The sequence below is a fragment of the Folsomia candida genome, unplaced genomic scaffold (assembly GCF_002217175.1).
Source record: "Folsomia candida strain VU population unplaced genomic scaffold, ASM221717v1 Fcan01_Sc006, whole genome shotgun sequence".
Taxonomy (NCBI): Eukaryota; Metazoa; Arthropoda; class Collembola; order Entomobryomorpha; family Isotomidae; genus Folsomia; species Folsomia candida.
In genome coordinates, this window is record NW_019091198.1 from 5,496,155 (window position 1) to 5,516,526 (window position 20,372).

The 20,372-nt window shown below is 37.7% G+C and overlaps 3 protein-coding genes across 3 annotated transcripts in view; 2 read left to right on the plus strand and 1 right to left on the minus strand.

Moving 5' to 3' along the window:
• The window catches only part of LOC110850972 (growth hormone secretagogue receptor type 1), a 38,681-nt gene extending 25,415 nt beyond the window's left edge, over positions 1-13,266 (plus strand). The window contains exons 3-6 of the mRNA XM_022098586.2: positions 7,733-7,913; positions 8,043-8,292; positions 9,241-9,432; positions 9,724-13,266. Coding sequence (XP_021954278.2) covers positions 7,733-7,913; positions 8,043-8,292; positions 9,241-9,432; positions 9,724-10,158 — 1,058 coding nt within the window. The 3' untranslated portion in view covers positions 10,159-13,266. The remainder of the gene's footprint in view (positions 1-7,732; positions 7,914-8,042; positions 8,293-9,240; positions 9,433-9,723) is intronic.
• A 741-nt stretch (positions 13,267-14,007) lies between these two features.
• LOC110851383 (solute carrier family 43 member 3) lies at positions 14,008-17,771 on the plus strand. Its single transcript, XM_022099134.2, has 11 exons — positions 14,008-14,674; positions 14,749-15,004; positions 15,088-15,233; positions 15,326-15,372; positions 15,563-15,732; positions 15,827-16,085; positions 16,264-16,461; positions 16,528-16,632; positions 16,712-16,907; positions 16,993-17,113; positions 17,195-17,771. The coding sequence occupies exons 1-11, from the start codon at positions 14,553-14,555 to the stop codon at positions 17,312-17,314; spliced, it is 1,740 nt and encodes a 579-aa protein (XP_021954826.2). The 5' UTR covers positions 14,008-14,552; the 3' UTR covers positions 17,315-17,771.
• Positions 17,297-20,372, minus strand: LOC110851382 (cyclin-dependent kinase 12). Its single transcript, XM_022099133.2, has 5 exons — positions 20,067-20,372; positions 19,287-19,913; positions 19,060-19,184; positions 18,339-18,987; positions 17,297-18,233 (listed from the first exon to the last, which is right to left on the minus strand). The coding sequence occupies exons 1-5, from the start codon at positions 20,223-20,225 to the stop codon at positions 17,979-17,981; spliced, it is 1,815 nt and encodes a 604-aa protein (XP_021954825.1). The 5' UTR covers positions 20,226-20,372; the 3' UTR covers positions 17,297-17,978.

Consider the following 20,372-nt stretch of genomic DNA (forward strand, 5'->3'; position numbering starts at 1 on the left):
ACATCTCGCTGCATATCGACCATCCTCGCTCTTCAATCTAAATTTTCAATAGAAACTTTAGGTTAAATTTATCCAAAAGAACTGACTCATTCATGGCATTTCGTTTCGTTCCACACCTCCCACATTTGCGGAGGAGGCAACTTTTTGAACCATGCAGCTTCTTCCAGTTAAAGTTTGAACGATTTGCAACCGAACTTACTCAAGTAATGGTTAAATTAAGGGTGAAAGTTATAAAATAGTTTAGGCACGTTGGATGCGGAGAACGTGCTGCGGAAAGATGGACGAAGGAGGAAGTTTTTGAGGATTTATCATGCAGTGCATGCAATTCGTATGAAATGAGTTGTTTCATTATTTTCATTTCACACATTTTACAAATAAGTTGAATACGAATCAACTGCAGTTAAACAAACCTTCGCTTCCGAGGAGAACAAGTTATTTAAAATTTGTTTTGTTGAAAACAGTTTTGCACCGCTCACTCACTCGACCGAGAAAAGTTCAATGTTCAATTAGAACAATTTTCAGAGTGAGTGATGCGAAGGAGGAGGAAAGCTTAATAAAGTGTCCACGAAGATTGAGCACAACTACTGGGCGCAACAAACATATTCTGTTTTGGACGCTCTTGTGAAGCAGTTGCCGATCATGTTGACGACGACGAAAGGTTTCTTGAATACGAAGAACCACAAAAGCAATGGTATTTTTGGAGCTTGGCTTTTTGTGGTTGTGAAATGTAGCCTGCATGACGACAAGTAGCGAAATACTTTGTCATCGTGACACCGACGACGACTTGAGCAGTGTTCGTTATTTGGATTCTAATCTGCAGCGCTGTTTTGAATGTTGATTAATAACGGAATGCACTGCAATGAGATGTTTTAAGAGTTTAATGTTAAAAGCTCCCTTTATTCCCAATCATGCAAATGTTCTCTCTTATCTGCGTTGACGAATGGTCGCTCGAGTTGGGAGTACAACCAACTGAAAATAAACATAGCAATAGTAGTTGTGGAGCATATCTGTACTTATGTTAAATAAGTACAACAAGGGTTAAAAGTGGGGCTGGTGCGAGAATAATCACAGATAAGAAAGACTTCCTGAAAATATTTGTTGTTTTTTTATGTTCAAGTATTTTTTAACTCATCTTATTTCAATGTAGGACAATAAATTTTTGTAAGGTTTTGTGTAATATGAAATGCTGTGTGTCGTACTGCTAAATAGTTACATACGTTATGTAACTACTTAAAGAGACAACAGATTTTAACGAGTCGAGTCGGCTAGACAATGCAAATGAACGTTTATTTAGTTGAGAGTGAAAAATTCCTTGTTGTTGTATGTACCTTATGTCTCTCTTCACTCTTTCCGGTTGAGTAGTACAAACTGACATTGTAAAATTAACCCTCACAACTCACGGCACCATCATCAGCATGCTAGTTATTTCAGGAAATTCGAATTTTAATTTAAAACCGAACTCTGCATGGTCTCGTCATCGTGGACGTTTAATGTTATTTTTCATTTTATTAGATCCCTGTCACATTCTCTCGCTCGCTTCCTCTAGGCAATTATGCTGAAGGTTTGAATGAAGAAGGATCGACTGGCTGGGAACTACACACGCGAAGAAAGCAGTTTCGTTCGAATGGATCAATGGCGAATAAGTCATGGATGCCGACCAGATGGTTATGCACGCTTATTGCGGAAATTCCCCTTTCTTTCCCAAGAAATATTTGGATTTAGCACTTCCAACATTTTAAGACCTTCTATCTCAGACACAGGGCTTCTCTCTCTCGTTATTGTTATCCCATGTCGGAGGCATTGTGCTCACGCAATTACGCATTGTACAACACGCATTGATGGCCGTTTTATTCTGATGATCGTGAACCTTTGAGGAGAGAGATCCGGCTGCGGCTCAACGGGATTGGTTTTCCTATTATTTGTGAAATCCAGATTTATTGCGTACGCTATAATACTCGGTCTGAAAGTGGTCCAAATCAACAGGGGCTAGATATCCGGAAAGGAGAATGTCATACAAATTTCGTAAACGAACGCATATCTCTCGGAGAAATTGGAATGATGAGTTCGTGATGAGGCTTTTCTCCTTCAAATTCAGGTATTTGGTTCAGATTAGGAGGTCATAAGCTCATTCTTCCTTTGTTGGAAGGGACAATTCCACGTGGCTTACGCAGTTTTGGTGCAGTAGGCTCCTTGTCTACTTCGTCGCATTATTACAATTCAATATAATTCGCGTATTATAATCTTTGTCTACGGTTTGTACATATGTTTTAATTAGGTCATGCTTTCCTAGTGGATTTTGTACGATTCAACGCCATTGTTAGCAGTTCATCATCAGACCAAATCACAATTGAAATTTGTACTACGATATTCAGTCAGACGTTTGTGATTATGATGATTCAGACTTTGACGGGCGTATCTGGACGGCGAAAGGAAAGACAAAGTAAAGCGTTCCATCAAAGCATATCAATATCAGTGGTAGACAGGCCAACATAGATTCCTGCCGGTCAAAAGAGTGCTTTATTTTTACAGCTGGCTACTATTAACATAAAAGGACGAGCCGATGAAGTCGGCACACTATTCAAAATTCTCGACATCAGGAGGGGTTTGAATAGGTCTATTATTACGCAAAAATGTTTCGTTTGCACTTCTTGCTAAGGAGGAGAGCTTGTCACGGAAAGAATGCCAGATGTTGATGCCATTTGGAAATGTAGTTCTAGGTGAGTCTAGCACAATGAGGAAGGGTTTTATTCCATGAACCCGTTTGAGCCCGCCACACCCCTTTTAATGTGCGCCCCACGCTAAGCTGTTTGCATTCAGGCCTTTGCAAAAATGCAATTTTCTTGATACAAGTACTATAACATATCCAATTTGTCATTCTGTCAGTGTCAAACTCTCCTCATATGTGTACCGCATGCATAGGAATGCATTTGTACACTTTGTACTCCAGCTATAAAAATTGATTAAAAATAACAATTGAATTTGACACAAGTCGATATCATCATATATCAGAGAGATCATTATACTTTATGATATCACACCTTTTTGTATTACCACGATTTGTGACCACCCAGATGTTGGTCACTCACACTGTAAACTGTACATGTCATTTAGAAATTAACTCCTCAGCCACAAGAGAGTTGAGCCAGTCATAATTCAATGGATTCATTCATTCAAGAGGATTCATTCTACATACAAATAATGAAATTAGTTTCCTACAAATTATCGACCTCACAAGTCATTTTTTTGATAATATTGTTACGTTTATCATTATTCCAAAGGCTACTTAGGTACTTCAAACTTTACAACAATAGCATAGTCCAATAGCACAATAGCATAGCTTTCACACAGGTTTAGAAAAACTTTTCCCGTATCTGGAAAGAAATTGATTTCAATAATGATATTCTGACTAAACGCTCCTTATCCATTCATTCCAATGCACACCGGCATTTGATTCCACTCGGATAATTTATTTACTCAAGCTGGCTGGAAGGATTCTTTATCTTGTCAGAATTATTTACACTTGGATTGCATGTGTGTAATGAGAGGAAGAATAGAAAATGCGGATCTCTTCTCTTCGCGTAACGCTTGACACGGCAACAATAGCACACGGACATATGTACGTACGTACGTAGGAACAATGTGCATCTCATCTGACAAAGTCGGCAAAGTGGGATTCCATTCTTATTTATGTATGTTTGGATAAGACAGACATTTTCTTTCTTGTCCTCCTCTAATGCGACTGACTGTAGTAAATAGTGGTGGATGCCACATTACCGGTAAGACACAAGACTAACTTTCACGTCGCATCACAAATAAGGAGCCTCTTACGATGGATACTTCGAGTTAGTTGGCTCAACAAAAGAAGTGATTATCCTTTAGTAAAATTCTGCAAAAGAGCACACGTCTGCTTGTTACATGCATGCATCCTTGTGTGCAAATGTACATAGATATCTGTGGGGAGCTGTGAATGAACTTTACTCTCTAACATTCCAAAGTCCAGGGAATCCTGATTTTGGAAACAAGTTCAGTAAAGTTCGCCAGTTAGTGAAGCTTGAAACTATTCTTTCGGGATGTGTATAAATTAATTTGTAGTTTAATAATCCTTTCGCGAGGAGTCGATCTCATCTCAGATTTCTCCCTTGATGTTCCTTCAGTGGCGAGTTGAACGAGATCAGTGAATAAATATATGGACTTTTCCCATAATATCCAATGGAATGAGTGCACCTTGATGTCCTCAAGCTTTTAACTCGAAAACAAAGCAAAGGTAGTGTCATGAAAGGTGCTTTTGGTAGTTTTTGTCTGAGAATCATGAAGGAAAATGTAGTACAACATAGTATTCGGGCAGGCAGAGGAGTATGCAGTTTGTACAAGTGTGAAACCTGGCTGTGGTATCGAATAACCCATTCCCTTTGTTGCATATTAGTGCAAACGAGTCTCGTTGTCTGTGTGAATGTTTCATCACCATGCACTATTATGTAGTACAAAAGAACCTACACTTTGTTCGTCTCGGGCCCTCCACATTTATTTTATGTACTTAATCTCATCAGTACCTTCAAGGGAAATGATTAATCGATTCAACTCCCTCAAGTTCAAAGTCATTGTAGAAGTGTGACTTGAAGAGGATGGAGGAAATGTGCATATGCATGTTTCGTGTATGTTTGCCTATCTATCTCTGAGCGAATAAATCTCAAGTTTCACTCAGTCAACTCGTGCTCAAGATCTTTGTTCCTGTAATGGAGTTAAATTACCGTGAAAAGGAAAAGCTCGTCAGCCGGGTAGGAAGGAATGCATGTTGAGGAAACATGAGTACTATGCATGGGAACATACATTTCTATGAGACATATTGCCTCGTCTATGCCGATGGTATTTCATATTTCCGCAAGTATCACTTTAGTTAACCCTCTAACGCTTGGTCTTCCGCATCAACCGCACAATAATGTAACCTCCAAATTATTAGGATAAAACAATGTAATGTGCAATGTAACCAGACCACCGAAGCTGGTTTCACGGTCTTGGAGAAAACCGCCGGAAGGATGATGATGAAGTTTGTAAGTGCTGAAGACATGAAATCATGAAGTTGGCTCGTGATACGGCTCTCTTGTAAAATTACTGTACACCATGTCGATTTATGCCGTATACTAAACTTACTATACATATTAGTCATAAACCAGTTCAAGTGATCAAATTTCCCTTCAAGTGCTTGTTTCCGGAACAAGGGCATGATTACATTGTTGAGTCAATGTTTGTTCTTTTTTACTACTTAATTACCACTCGTACAATATGCTATTCAGCCTGCTTTCTCCATAACACCTCCCTTCGAATCACGTTGCTGTGGGGTGATTTCGAGTCAAAGTTCCTTGAGTTTAATTGATGCAAGATGATGATCATCAAATAAACAAACCACTTGTACTTGAAAGGTTAATAGGGTGACTCAATGTCAGTTTAGAAACCAAAGTCAAGTAGGAGAGAATTTTGCAGAAAAATAATAACATATTAAAAGATCAACTACCGTGTACCGTATGATTTAACATTAGGTATGATAAGCTCAATTATTGGAAATGAACAAGTGTTTACTAAATGACTTATTTTCAAGGTACACAAGTGGCTACAAAAATGTATGGAAAACATGCCAAATGCACTCGCAAAAAATTTACCAAATTACGTAGTACAAATCACCTTACAAGAACACGTCTTAATGGCGAAGACCGAAAATGTGAAAGCACTCTCCGACTGGTTTACCACTTATTAAATCTGTGTTCCAATGTAGTTACAACGAATTCCCCGTCTTGTTGTTCAATTAACAAAATAAAGAGTTGACACTGTGTGCGTGACAGTTGCAACGAATCCCGGACAGGACAAATTGAAAATCCAATTTGTGTAATTAATAAGTTTCCGACAATATCAAGTTTCCAAAGAAAGGGGAAACAAATTCATGGCAGATTATTGATACGCATAGCGACCTGCATGTAGACACACTGCTTTGATGCAATTTGTACCTTGGGACAAAAAAGGGTGAGGCGCGTCGAGTTATATAATGCTCGGTCACTTACCACACCGCCGTAATAGCGGCGGCATTCAATTGTTCCAATTATTTATGGTTGAGTAACTGGAGAGAGGTGGCTGCAGTGAAAGGACTTTTGGTGACAACTTTCACTTTCACCGTGACTGAACTTTCTTTGCTCAGAGGACATTGGCAGCCATGCACTGCTCGCTCGAGTCATCTTGTTACTTCTACTATGCTGCGTTACGAGCCCTACCTTTATATTTAATCAGCACTTTGAGTGGAAAATTTCATGAAAATTAAATTAAATTTCCATCTTTCACTTCGCATAACGGTTTATTTACTGACTGCATTAACTTATCAGGCTCACCTGGTTGCTGGCTGGCATGCCTCAGAGGTGAATTACTACAAAATTTCATTACTACTCTAGAAGTCTCATATCTTTGTATATTATCTTTTTCGTCCAAAAGTACGAATCAAAACAACAAGTTGGGCTGGAATGCTATCAAATATGGCGTATGTACCAATTACTTACTTGATAATCATGCATAGTCCTTTGTCCTTGTAAGTAGTGTAAACAAGGACATGTCTGAATTAAGTGAAAACTTTCACCCAAATTTTATATCTGTTATGACAAGTCGGGACAATATTACTTCTATCGGGAAACGAGGAGGTGTTTAACTGCGGGATTTAGAATGGACAGTTGAAGAAATTCCTAACTACGTAATATTTTCACCAACTAAGATGACAACTAAATCTGACTGAACATACGAAATTATATTGTTATTTCGCAGAAATACCTTGTGTATTAGTGTTTGACAGTGGTACGAATTAACGTCAATTGTTTCACAAACATGACAAAGCAACACCTTTATCAATCATGAAGGATTTAACAGAGTCAACTCCCACCCGCACTTTAAAGCAGGAAAGTTCTCTTTGACGTATGATGAGGTCACAATGATAATGACCTAAATACTATCCTATGATTTATGGAAAACGAATAGGGATTATTACTTTCGTAAACTAATTGCATATATGTTTTGCATCTCTCAATTTCATATATAAACAATAAAAGAAAATTTAATACAAGGCACGAGCAGCACTTGAATATATGTCTTTTAAAGTGCTTAACATCGACAGACGGGTTTTAACCAGACAATTTTTCTAAACACATGTCGAAAACAAGAACAAAACAATAAATTACACTGATTTCTACGTCATATGTTTTAGTAAACATTTTAAGCTTTTAGAGGATCGGGCAGAATCCCAGTACTCAAAATATAAAAAATAATACTCTTGTTGACAAACCTGTATATTTAATCTGTAAAACGGAACAACTACCTACAACAGCTCGTTAACCAGTATCAAGAGGGTTTGTTGCCTCGCAATCGTCAAAATAGTATAAACGTTAGTTTTAGTCACTTTTAAAGAAATTCATATGACGTCTTGTTTATCTTGAGGATGGCGATGTTTGTCCACATCATTCATCATGAATAGACTACTTTGTCACCCAGTTTGACATTCCTAAAAAGATAAGCCCTCAAATTTTGCCAGTTAGAAGCACCTCACATTGTTGATTGTAGCAGAGGCAAATCTATTCATGTGTTTCATATCTATGCATGTATATATGTATTCTAGCTGAAAATTATGCAAATATTGTGCACACGTATGTATCTGCATTTTTATGAAATACGTATTTCTTACGCAAGGTGTATTTGATTCTATTTGCAGGCAAACTGGTTCCATTTGCAGAATTGTCAGTTGCCCACGCGTCAGTCCTGACAATTCTGGCGATAAGTTTGGAACGCTATATCGCGATCTGTCGACCCCTGCGTGCCAACTACACTTGCACGAAACACAGGGCGGTCGCCCTCTGCATCGCTATTTGGATCATTGGCTTCGTGGCGACAAGGTAACCCGATCGCTTGATATTTCTTTCCGCACTAATATCCTCACATTAATAATATCTTCATATTTTTGCACCATCACCGTCAACGAGCTCAGAATAACATTATTTTATTTCCTTCCTTGTTTTTTCCAGCCCAATGTTGGCAATAGCGCAACACAAAACTCTGCGCTACATTGACAGGTCGATCCACAACGCCTGTCTCACCCAAGCCCACAACTTCTGGGCGCAGCTTTACTTTCTCTCCTCCATCGTCATCTTCTTCTTCCTCCCACTCCTCACTCTCATCGGGCTGTACTGGGTCATCTCCAAGAATCTCATGTCCGACCCTTCCGGTGCCGGACGCTGCTGTCCCGACCATCCAACAATGAGGGCACGGCGACAGGTAGGCCACCACGAATAAATTTTACACAGTATTCACTCCATTCCTCTATGAAAAGATTTTCCTTTTGCTCATATATTCCCCATCCACATGAAGAGACTCACTCATGCAAATCACTTGTTTATTGCATCGTTGATTCAGTCAAATTGTAATTTAGGTGGATAAATTCGATCCATTGAAATCATGATTGGTGTACATTTTTTATTTATTTTGTGCTCATTGTAGAAGTTGCCAATTAGATTTGAAACTTTTTCATTCGAGTCTTTCCAATTTCCAAGTAGAAGGACACGTTCCAATTTTTGTTATTATTTATGATTCATGGGAGAAATGTATTTTCCGCATCGACCTCAGAAGAAAAAAAAATATAAAAACTCAGTTTTGCGATACATGTACGTACGACTGGTCACAATTCGTATGGTTCGATACATTGGTAATAAATTCAGCTCAGCTCAGTCTTCTTTAAAAATGTTGGATCTCCCGTCAAAATCTCGCTGCCTTCATATACCTCCCCCTCCGACAGACCATTCATCACAAGCCATCCAATAACTCACTTTCATACATATGCGATATACGCATTTCATCCTCACTCACCCACCCGAACATCATCTTGTGGTAGGTTCGTGTTCAAAATTTCTTTGAACTGATACAATCTACTACGTTGTGATTGACGAATCCAATTTCAAAGCGTCTGATATTTCATGACCCTGACCGTGACTGACAGCCGGTCATCGAACTTGTAGCAAACAGCGATTCCACCAAGAGTATTGTTTCCACAAAAGGTTTCGATACGACTGCTACGCTCATTAGAACTTCATGTCCCTAAAAATTAATTGGACTTACAATCGCGATTTGTATCACGTCTCGCCTAAAAAATACTAGAAATCCTAACCAATACCAACTTTCTAGTAAAATATGCATCTTTTATTGAGTCGATAATTATTTATTTTGCAGGTGGTGATCATGTTGGCAACAGTTGTATTCTTTTTCTTCATCTGTCTGCTCCCATTCCGAGTTTTTACAATGTACATCATCTTGGCTCCGGACTCGTGGGTGGAAAGCATGGGGCAAGAGCTTTACTACAACGTTCTCTACTTTTGTCGAGTTATGCTCTACTTGAATTCCAGCATCAATCCAGTTCTCTACGTAAGTCGCATGATATGCAGATATTTCGATTTGACACATTTTACTATAGTTCGAATGAAATGAAGTCCCATAATTTATAACGAGTTATTTTACGAGTCGTAAAGAAAAAGCGACTTTTCAGCTATTTCCCGTATTATTAAGGCGCAGGATGTAAATGCAAATGGAATGCACTTAAAAAGGGAATAGACAATGATGATGATATCGCAGCGATCACTCTTTCCGTCGGTTTCTAGTTAGTCGTGGGACCTAGTCAACCTTTACCGACATTGATTCTCTCGTCTGTGTTTGCAGAACGTGATGAGCTCCAAATTTCGGGAAGCGTTCTTCAAAGTATTGGGATGTCCCGTGGGCAGTCAGAGACGAAATCAGTGGTTGTGTCGTCATCTGAGTCGGCAGTCGACTTTCACCACGTCGTCAACCCTACCCACGTCCAGTATTAAGACGCAACATTATCATCATCACCACGGGAAAAGCTGTTGTGGAAATGGAGATTCTGTCCGGATTCGTGAGCTGACCGGGGTCGGAGTCGTCATTCCAGACCAACCAAAAAATGGGCACTTTCATGGAAAGCACGTGAGGGCACTGCGAGCTACATCTGGGCCCTATTATCCATCCAATCAACCACCACCAAAGCGACAATTGAGTACAGATGCAGCCGTTGTTCACACTCAGGTTGTAAATGTCAAGGAGAAAAAAAGTATGATCAGGGCCAACAGCGTTGTTTAAAATCTGGACCATATCCCACAAACGTCCAGATATGAAACTATTTTACAGCATGTGTTTCATGTGGAGGAAAGGTTTTGCATTTGGGGGATTGCTTCGAGATTAATTTGATACGAATACAAGTTGTGTCAGTTTAATCGATTAAAAAAATTAAAAAATCCGGACTTTGAGAAATCGACAAATTGCTACTCTTTTAACGTGGTCAAGAGTGAAAATATGTTGTTTGGTAAATGTGCGCGTGGAAGTATGCACAACTTTTGTTCTACAACCCGAAATCCCTATTATTTTTAGGCATACCTGAAATCTGCATATATTTATCGCAATTTGAGACCTGCTCCACATTTCATACGCTATTGAGTACGCTATGTGAGTTTGTTATTTACATGTAGTTTGTTATTGACCCCTTAATGTGATATGCATAAAATTCTAAGTAATCACTGGAATAAGGATCAGAGTGGTCACTTTTCAGGTTGTAGAGCAAAATTTCATAAAATGTCATTGCATATTTTCACGAATATATTTACCAAACAACATACTTTTATTTTTGACAACGTTAAAAAATAAGTAACAATTTATCGATTCCTCGAAGTCCGGACTTTTTATCATTTTTTAAATTAATTAAACTGACCTACTCCCTATTAGCATCAAATTAATCCCCAAGTAACCCCCCAAGTACAAAAACCTTGATGTGGACGTAATACCAAAAATTATCATAATTTAAACAATTGGCTGTACCATACAAGTCCAGATCGCATTATCTCAAATATTTTTGATCTTCGGAAATGGAGCAAATCCGTTTCCTGGCTTAGGCATGAATATTATTTTTCCTCCTCTGAAATATAAATATATGTTCAAACTTTACATATGCCGACTACATTCACGCATTTCCACGATTCCAAATGTGTTACTCGTTTTCATAAACCTTGCACTGTTGGTACATTGTGTAAATTAAGAAACAATGATCTCGTCGTTTTTAATATTTATTTAGCTATTTCATTTTATAATGCTGTAGAATTTACTGGATGGATCCCAGACAAAGAGACACGACATGTTAGTTAATACGTGAAGTTAAGCTTAAGCTGCTTCCAGAGTCAAATGTCACAAATCTGACCTAGTTCTCGTTTGTTTTGTGGTCTGTTTTTGTGCAGTTGTTCAGAGAGAGCGAGTAAAAATGACAGACACAAAAGTATAGAAGAGAAGGTTGAAGGCTGATAAAAGGAAAAGTTGGATCCACAGAAATTACCTGCATTATTCTCATTATAAGGAGCTTTTATTTGCCGAAAGGAAATCTGCAATCCCGTGGATTGCTAGGAAATATATATGGATGTGTATCATACTAGATTTGATGTGTTATTATCGTCGTAGTAGATTAGCGTGTCTTGGTGTATCTATCAAATAAATATCTAAATGTTAGATGAAGAATTATAACTGAATCGTATAGTTCTAGAAAGTGAAAGTTCTTACTTGTTAGCTTTTGTCGTAACCACATGTTGAGTATTACAAAAGTATGTATTAAGCTGTTGTTGTTGGTGAAAGTCATAAGTCCCAAAAAATAATATCAAACCATGATCGTGTACCTGCTTCACCCATTTGATAGAAACGTAGATTATTATTATAACAAAGGGTTAATCACCTTCCTCCTCCTCGTATTATGAATTGTGGTGGCTATCTGCTGTGAATGCATAAAAGTGAGAGATACTATTGTTCTCTAAATGGAATTATATCACTTGATACATACAAACAAACAGTATATTTAGTGCATATGTACATCTGAATTATCGATTTGGGAGTTCAAAAATGTAGTCCTTTGGATTAAATGATATGACAACGCTCTTAATGAGTTCTCCTATCTGTCAATGTGTATGGAACGGATTTAAGTAATAATGGGAAATTTAGAAGTATAAATTTGAAAAGGTATGCCGGATTATGAATTTGGGAATAAGCTGTATGCATTACACTAGTGGTGCTATTTTGGAATTAAGAAAGACAAAAGGAACCTGAACTGTATGCTTTACCTCAGCGGGGTTTAACTAAAAGGCAGGAATTTAGAAAGAATAATGCATGCAAATGGGAAGATAATATCGCGATTGAATTAAACGATGAGGTTGTCACAAGTTATGGAAAAAATGGGTTTCGTAGCTGGCTATAACTTAATCCGTATTCATATCATATCTCGTCACGTGCAAATTAATGTCCTATATTTAAAAAAGTGTATGGTTTTATCTCCTATATACAATGATGGTAAACATATGTGTGCTCTGTGTCTCTTGTCATAATAAGTACTTAATTAAGCCATTTAAAAGATTGATCTTTACAGACCCAATTCGTAAAAACGTACATATATTCTACATACAAATACTCGTAATATTGATTATCTGCATGGAGAGTGCATACATAATTGGCTTCAAACATCCAGTGCAAATTCTATCCATCAAGGAACAACATATAATTGTCCAAATATTTGATGATGTTACTGTAATAAATCTATGATTGGTGTAAAAATATATACGCGTAACTTTGTGACAATATGAGTAATTGTATTACATAATACCACATATGTAAATACATATGTGTCGTAATAACAGAATTAAGATATTTATGTAATAAAACATGTCATGTTTGTTGTAGATCAAATCAGATAGAAACTTGTTAATTGATTTGATATTTATGATATTGATGTAACGTTTTAAAAAGTTTTTCTATACGCCGCAACTGGATTTTTTCAGACGGACGATGGTCAAGTGGAGAGAATTAGTATATTTCATATCTTAATTATTTCATTGTTCGCACACACAAAGTCAACAAATGCTTTTTGGACCAATAACGAAAGCTGCATACATTTATACAAAAAAGATTGTTCAGTTATTTTCACACCTTAAATTATTACATTGTTTTTTTCGTTAATATACAGTTCATAATTTAAATGAAGTTGACTGTCTGTGCAGTCGATAGTGAATTTATTGTTGTTCTCGTAAAAGTATTTTGGTGTTGTAATGAAGTTCTTAAATAGTACAATTATTCCTAGACTGTAGATCTTATTGTTGTTAAATGTGTTGCTGTTGTTACAAATCAAAATTGTCGTCTCAATAAATGTATACGTACTTAAAGGGGGTGGTGGTGGGTGGGCGTCCGGTGCATTTATTTTTACACATTGCATACCAATTTTATCTTAATAATTGGATTCATTAAAAATATTTCACGTTTTCCTGGACAATAGATCCTTTGTCATTTGTATTATTTTTGGCAATCTAAGTGCGTTATGAAACCCAATAAATCAATTCCACGGTCGTCCCAATCATGAGCAAATAAACCATGAAACTCTATATGTCACTCTCGAATAATCGTGAAGATCTATGAATATAATGCATGTCATTACTACGCATAAAAATAGATGCTTCGAGTCTGTCAAATAGTTGGCTTGCATGAAATATATTTAGCATTATATAAAAATGGCGTCATGAAACAATTTGCAACGGACCACTGTCTCCGTGCCTTGTCACCCTGAATATATGTACATACTTACATTCTGACATCCTTATAGGTGATGGATTAATGGATGGAATAACTAAAGCACTTTGGTGGCCAAAACCTATGCACACAAACGGAATAACCGAGACATTAAATAAACATCGTTCTCATCAAGGACTATTATAAAAATGCTAACTTTAGTAAATTAATTTCTATTCCATCAATCATCAATTTTGATAATATTGTGTTTGCTCATTTAGTTAATGAGTTGTAGCTCATTCATGTTCATGCTTTATTTTCGCTGCATTCATGTAATTGAAGAAGCAGCGCTGTCGGACTCTGAAACACTTATTTTTACCATTCAGTCGACAGGTGCGGGTGCAGGTATGGACAGATCTCACGAACCTTATCAAATGTTTACAACACGAGGAGCTTGCTTATCTTATGACATGGTCTGAAATTATCTGTAATTGGTTACAATTCATGGTGACATCAAATTGTTGGCTTGTGTGATTTGTGTGAGTGTGCGTGATTTCTTCCGTTCTGAGTTTTATCTGAATCATCTGCAAATTGCAATTAGTCGAGTCGGCAGTATAGTGCGGATTCTGTTCCTGTGTCAACTTATCATTATTGGCGCAATAAATGATGATGCATTTTAACCGGAACTCGGAACTTGGTGTATCTCGTGTAATTTATTTCACAAACCTGGTGTAAATTTTATAGTGCAACATCGTGATCTGATTTTCAACTGTGAACCACTCAAGTTGAACAAGTATTTATTCAATAGTCAGAATGATCGCCATGAAAACATTAAAAAGTTGCAAAGTTTTAAGACATTGAAAGGACTGTTTGAAATTGGGATTTCAGAATTTCTGTGAGTGAGATTACGTAGCCCGAAAGTGACAGCGGCCCCACGACGAGCACGCAAAATGAAGTTTTGGAGGAGACTGTCAATTGTTATTATTGGGTTCGTCGAATCTCTCCTATTCAGCGGATGTCTTTTTGGATGGCCAAGTTTAATGTATGTCTTGCAGCAGGAAGGTGTCTACAGGTTGAGTTTACTTTACACCCCACAAATTCCTTCACTTTACATGGGAAATTCACTAAAAATAAATATTTTTGAAGCCATTTATGCATTGACGTCAACGACGGCATCGGTTCAGTAACACATTCTCCTCCTGATTTGATAACATCTTGGATAATACCAACTACTAGTCTACCGGAAAATCTCTTCCAATCCGCATATGACGATGATGACCAGAACATAAATGATACAAATGGTAGTGAGCCCATTACGTCTGACGCCAAGTCATTCGAGCAGAATGAAAATCAGACAATTTTTGAAGGAAAGGGACGACACGATGAAATTCAATCAAAAGATGTACTGATTCTTCTCTTACAAAAAAACTTACCACACGGCACAATAGATTTTTAAAATCTATAAAATCATATAATTCCATTTAGGAGAGGACTGTAAAGAACTGTAAAGAACAAGATGTTCAAATGACATTTATTTATACGGTGGCTGCCGTTTCTTACGGATTGACTTCCATACTCATCGGATTTTCACTTGACATTCTTGGTCTTTGGTTCACTCGAATTGGAGGATGGTAATTAAGACTAGAGTACAAAATATTCATGCAACTTACTTTTCGGTTATGAAAAGGGATGGATTTTTGCAAAGTTGTGATTGATGTTTTAGTATCATGACGAGTGGAGGATTCTTCTTCTTGGCATTTACTACAGAAGGTATGATGCCACTAATTCTTTCTCCGCATTTTAAAGTCTGTAATGAATACAAAAGTATTTAAGCAAAAGCACAAGTAGCCATTTCACAGGACAAGAACATTAAATGTTTAATGTAGGATATGAAGAGATTTATTCAAGCATTAATAAAGCTGGGTATTTCTTAATTGGTATAATCTTACTGTCATTTCAGCCAGCTCCTGGTTATTATGGCCGGCTTTAATCCTCATCGCGTTAGGCACTAGTCAATTACGTTTAAGCTCTTTCCAATTCGCAAACTTGTGGCCGGAATACAGGACAACGATACTAATTCTGTACAGCTCGGCTTACTCCGTCTCAACCACACTCTTTCTACTCATTCAAGTATGGTAAACTCTTTGTGTAACTCGCATTTTACAAAAATACGGCCTTCTTTAGTCAATTTAAACTAAAAGCCATTATTTACATACATATGCAGATAGCGTACGTAGGGAGTATTCCTTACAAAACTATTGGGCTGGCCCTTGCTGCAATTTCTCTCCTCACATTTCCACCAACCTTAATCATGCCAAGGATGAAGATTGAACCTCAAAAGCAGAAGGAGAAAGTGGCGAAGGGAAAAGTATCGAAGGAAAATGATGATGATGAAATTAAATTAAATCGAGCAAGCACCGAAGATAACGTTCCCCGCATTCTGCGAAACAAGGATGACGACAGCAAATTGATGAATCCTTTCGGTAAATAAAAAAATCTGGATAAATGCATAATGAAATGATTAGTATGCACATTTTGCACACTTGAGATTAGAGATTGCATTTGAGTGCATTGCACTGAATGAACACTAAGCGTCCATGTGAACAACAATTGATGCTACTTTTCTGATAATTGTGCTACAACATATTTCTGCATATTTAGATGAACCAGATTCTGGTGGAGAGAAGATGCGAAATAAAAAAAAACCCATCTCCGAAGACGTTCCTTTAAGTACGTCGATCTTCACGTTGTCTGCCGGATTACACGTTTTTTGGCAATGGATTACATTTTTCCTCGTGCTTTTCTACTCATCAACGTTCATGCTTTGGATTCAGATGACTACGAAAAATGCCAAAATGAGTAAAATCCTCTAAGCTATGTTTACGTGTATCGATTCTTAACTAAACTGCATATTACATTGTGCAGTTGAACATTATAACAAAATAAGTGGCGTTTGTGCATTGATCGCTCCAATTTTCATCCCCCTTGCCGGACTTGTTACTGACTGGCAAATCAGAAGAGCTGCCAAGAGTAAGTACTACAAAATTGATGGGAGACTCCATGCTTTTAAATTTCCAACTAGTCGAACTTATCGGAATTAATTAATCAGATGAAGACCGAGAGGAACGATTAGCTTTGACTATGCAAGCTCCAGCTTTGACCAAAGGAATTGCATCACTGTTCGTGATGGCGACCATGATTTGCAAAGTGTACTTTTCTCCGGCAGCCATCTACACGTCCATGATACTCATTGCTGTGTCGCGACCCTTCATTGTGGGCAGTTGTACTAGCTATCTTCAAATCAGGTACATATTTTTTGGACCTGCAGGGAGAACGTTTTTGTATTATGAATCATGGTATATTTTCTGAAAATTCGTCAAATTTCTTTAGGTTTCACCCAAGTCACTTTAATCGACTGAATGGAATCTTTACCACAATTGTGTCCATCATGTCACTAGTCCAATTCCCAATCATTCTTTGGATGAAGCAATCTTCCGATTCTTTTGTGCACGTATGTAAATATTCAATCGTCATAAGCGATGTCTGAAGTGTGTATAGTACAAACTATTATGGAATATTTATTACTTGGCAGGCTCAACTCTTTCTGATGGGATTGCTAATACTGGCTTTCTCCAGTCCTGGTCATATGATGATAAAATCTGTGGCAAGAAGGTATGCGAGGGCACAACTCAAATTTCGGACGGACGTTTAAGAAATCTGTTTCTTTGTATTGTAAAGAAGGATTACATTAGTAATGAGATAATACATATATAGTAACTCATATGTATTGTATACATAGATATATATATAAGAATAACATATAATTTAATTTACATCTATTTTGAATGACTGGGTGGGTTACATTAGAAAATATAAAAAGGAGCATTTAACGCAGCAACGCTTGCAATGGTCAAAACTAGTAATGATTATGGACAATTTTGAGTTAAAAACATTTTAAGCTATATAGAAGGCTACACATTTAAATTATGATTTGAACGAGACTATTAACGAAACGTATAAATTCTTTTAGAGAGTTATAAAAAGTTGTACGTGGGGGTTGTATAATTAGTCAATTACCTTAAGCAAAGAGTGACTGCTTCAAGACATATATATGTATGTATGTATATAAATAACTAATATATAATGTAATAAAAACTCTATATTATGTATAAATTAGACTTTGCACAAAAATGAGTCAATTATCTTTAGTTACATAGTAGTAAGTCAAGTTGTACAAATAGTTGTGTTTGTTGCGGCAAACATGTTAAAAAGTAAATTCTGTGTTTAATGACCAGGAGGTCTCTCACGTCGTTATATAGCATAATATTAACAATAATTATCGTAGTCATATTACTAGGCAATTGTTCCATACAAAATCACTTATCCACTCCACATTCTGGCAATTTCTTATAATAGGCTAATTTTTCTTTAAAAAGAGGTGGTGGTTCTAGAAACTTGCACCCCTCTTTTACAGGTGATAATGTAGTTGTGCAAGTTTCATCTTCGGAAGTTGTGGACTTTGATTTTTCTGTATATTCTGCATTACGACGGGCTTCTTCTTCGAGCTCGCGTAATATATCTTCAGAATCTTCAAGATACACAGGTCGAGGGGGCGAAACTTCACCAATTTTCTAGAAAAATATGTATATGCCACGTTAACAAATATTACCCACTTGGTGTGAAATTTAGAGGAACCACTGCATAATTTAAATAAAAGCATAATACGGTCCTCATACCTCAAACATCGGCGATTCATCTTCTGATTCGTCATCCTCTTCCACAAAAGCTTCATCCTCGTATGAACACGTTTCCATTTCTTCATCGTCTTTTGCTTCTTGGTTCCAACCATTGACTTGAACAAGGTCTTTGTTTTCACTTGAAATATTGTTGGACTGACTATCACTGTCAATGCTGCTAGCCTTCTGGGCATTAAAAACATTGCTGGGATCGGACAATTCTGTCGAGGAGGACACAGGAGACTCTGGAGGTGGTGGGGGAGGGAAAGGAGGGCTCTCATTTCTAACGGGTGGTGGTGGTTGTGGTGGGAGGGCCGGCGGCAGCGGCCTCCATGATGGTTGTGGTGGTGGTGGTGGGGGAGGATCATATGGAGGGGGTGGTGGTGGGACGGGGAAACATAAGTCAGATCCAGCTTCTTGGAAAGGTATACTTTGAGTAGTTTCTTGGCTAGTTTCTGCGGATTCTTGACCATTTTCCACCTTAATTTTTGTGTCACTATCTGCTACTTCTTCCTCCTTTTGATGCTTCCTATCACAGCCCATATAGTCGAAGGTTTCGTCTTCGATTACGGGAATAAATTCAGCTCCCATTTTGCCTCGTAAACATTGGGCAACAATATTTTCAATCCCGGGTTTAAAAAATGGTGCCCTAAAGATGAAACATTTTACTCAAGGTTTAATCACTCTATATTAATTCTATAAATTATAAATGCACACTGACTCTTCTATCCTTTTCCGCATTTGGATCCTAGCATTCATTTTAGGAAACGTTGGCGTCCACGTCAACCCGCGCAGGAATGCGTCCACCGTCGTTGTCACTCTTGAATGCAGATTCATAAATGAAGACTATAAATATAGCAAGAGTAAATTATTATTAATATTCTATTTCTCATATCACAAATAACAATAACTCAATATTATTAATTGACTTTTCGAATACATACATACCTTTGAATCAGACTCGGACAAGCATTCTCTTCTAAACTTGTCAAAAATTCCTTTAGTCTTTAGCTGGCTTATCACTCCATCGGCAACTACGTTAATGTCAGGTTTTTCTTTTTTCGGCTTCTTAGGTTTCTTAGGTGGTCTACCCGGTCCAGCGACCCCATTTAAATACTCTTCTTGCCCATAAACACCCTGCGGATGATAGGGGTAGTTATGTGGTGGTGGTGGCGCTCCCCCAGGTATATAGACGCCGGGAGGTCCGACAGGGGGTGGTGGAGGGTGTTGACGTTGTTCAAGAGATCCAGCGATGGGGTGATGTGGGTGATGGGGAGGAAGTGAATGATTGTTGTGATTTCCCCGGTTTTCATGATGAAGTTGTTCAGGCGTATGGTTGTAGAAGGGAGGCTCTCGTGGGGGTGGCGTATAGTAGGACTCTGAACTTTGGTATCCTTCCAGTTTAACAGTAGGAGGGGTGCGCCGACCGGAGTAGGATGATTTAGGAGCATTATTAGAAGACGAGTAGGAACTCCGATACTTGTCATTAGACCTTGGAGGAGAATGACTGTCTGCTGGGACAATCCTTCTCGGCGGGGAATGGTTTCGTGAACCTCGATTATAGTATCTGCTTCGCTGCAAAATGTACAAAACAAATTGTGATTACAAATTGCAGCTGATTGTCCCTTTATTTACATAATTGTAAACAAAGAGCAACTTTTATAAATCTTGCAAAATGAGAAAGGAAAATATAAATGAATATGAATTATTTTTATGAAAAAAACCTACATTATTATCATTACTGCTACTACTATTATTATTGTAATAACTCCTCGATCTATAACTTCTGTCCCTGTCTCTGTCCCTGTCCCGATGATCTCTCGTTCTGCCATAATCCCCCCGACTATAGCTACGACTGCTCCCACTACTCCCATAATTCGAGGACATATTAACAGCAGCAATTATTCCTAGGTCTCCTCCCCCTACTCCCCGTTCCCCCCCTTTTAGGAAAATCTCTCGACGACTAATTTAATTAAATTGAAATTCTGAGTTTTCGTCTTCAGCTCAGCTCAGATTTCCCTCAACTGGTGTGAG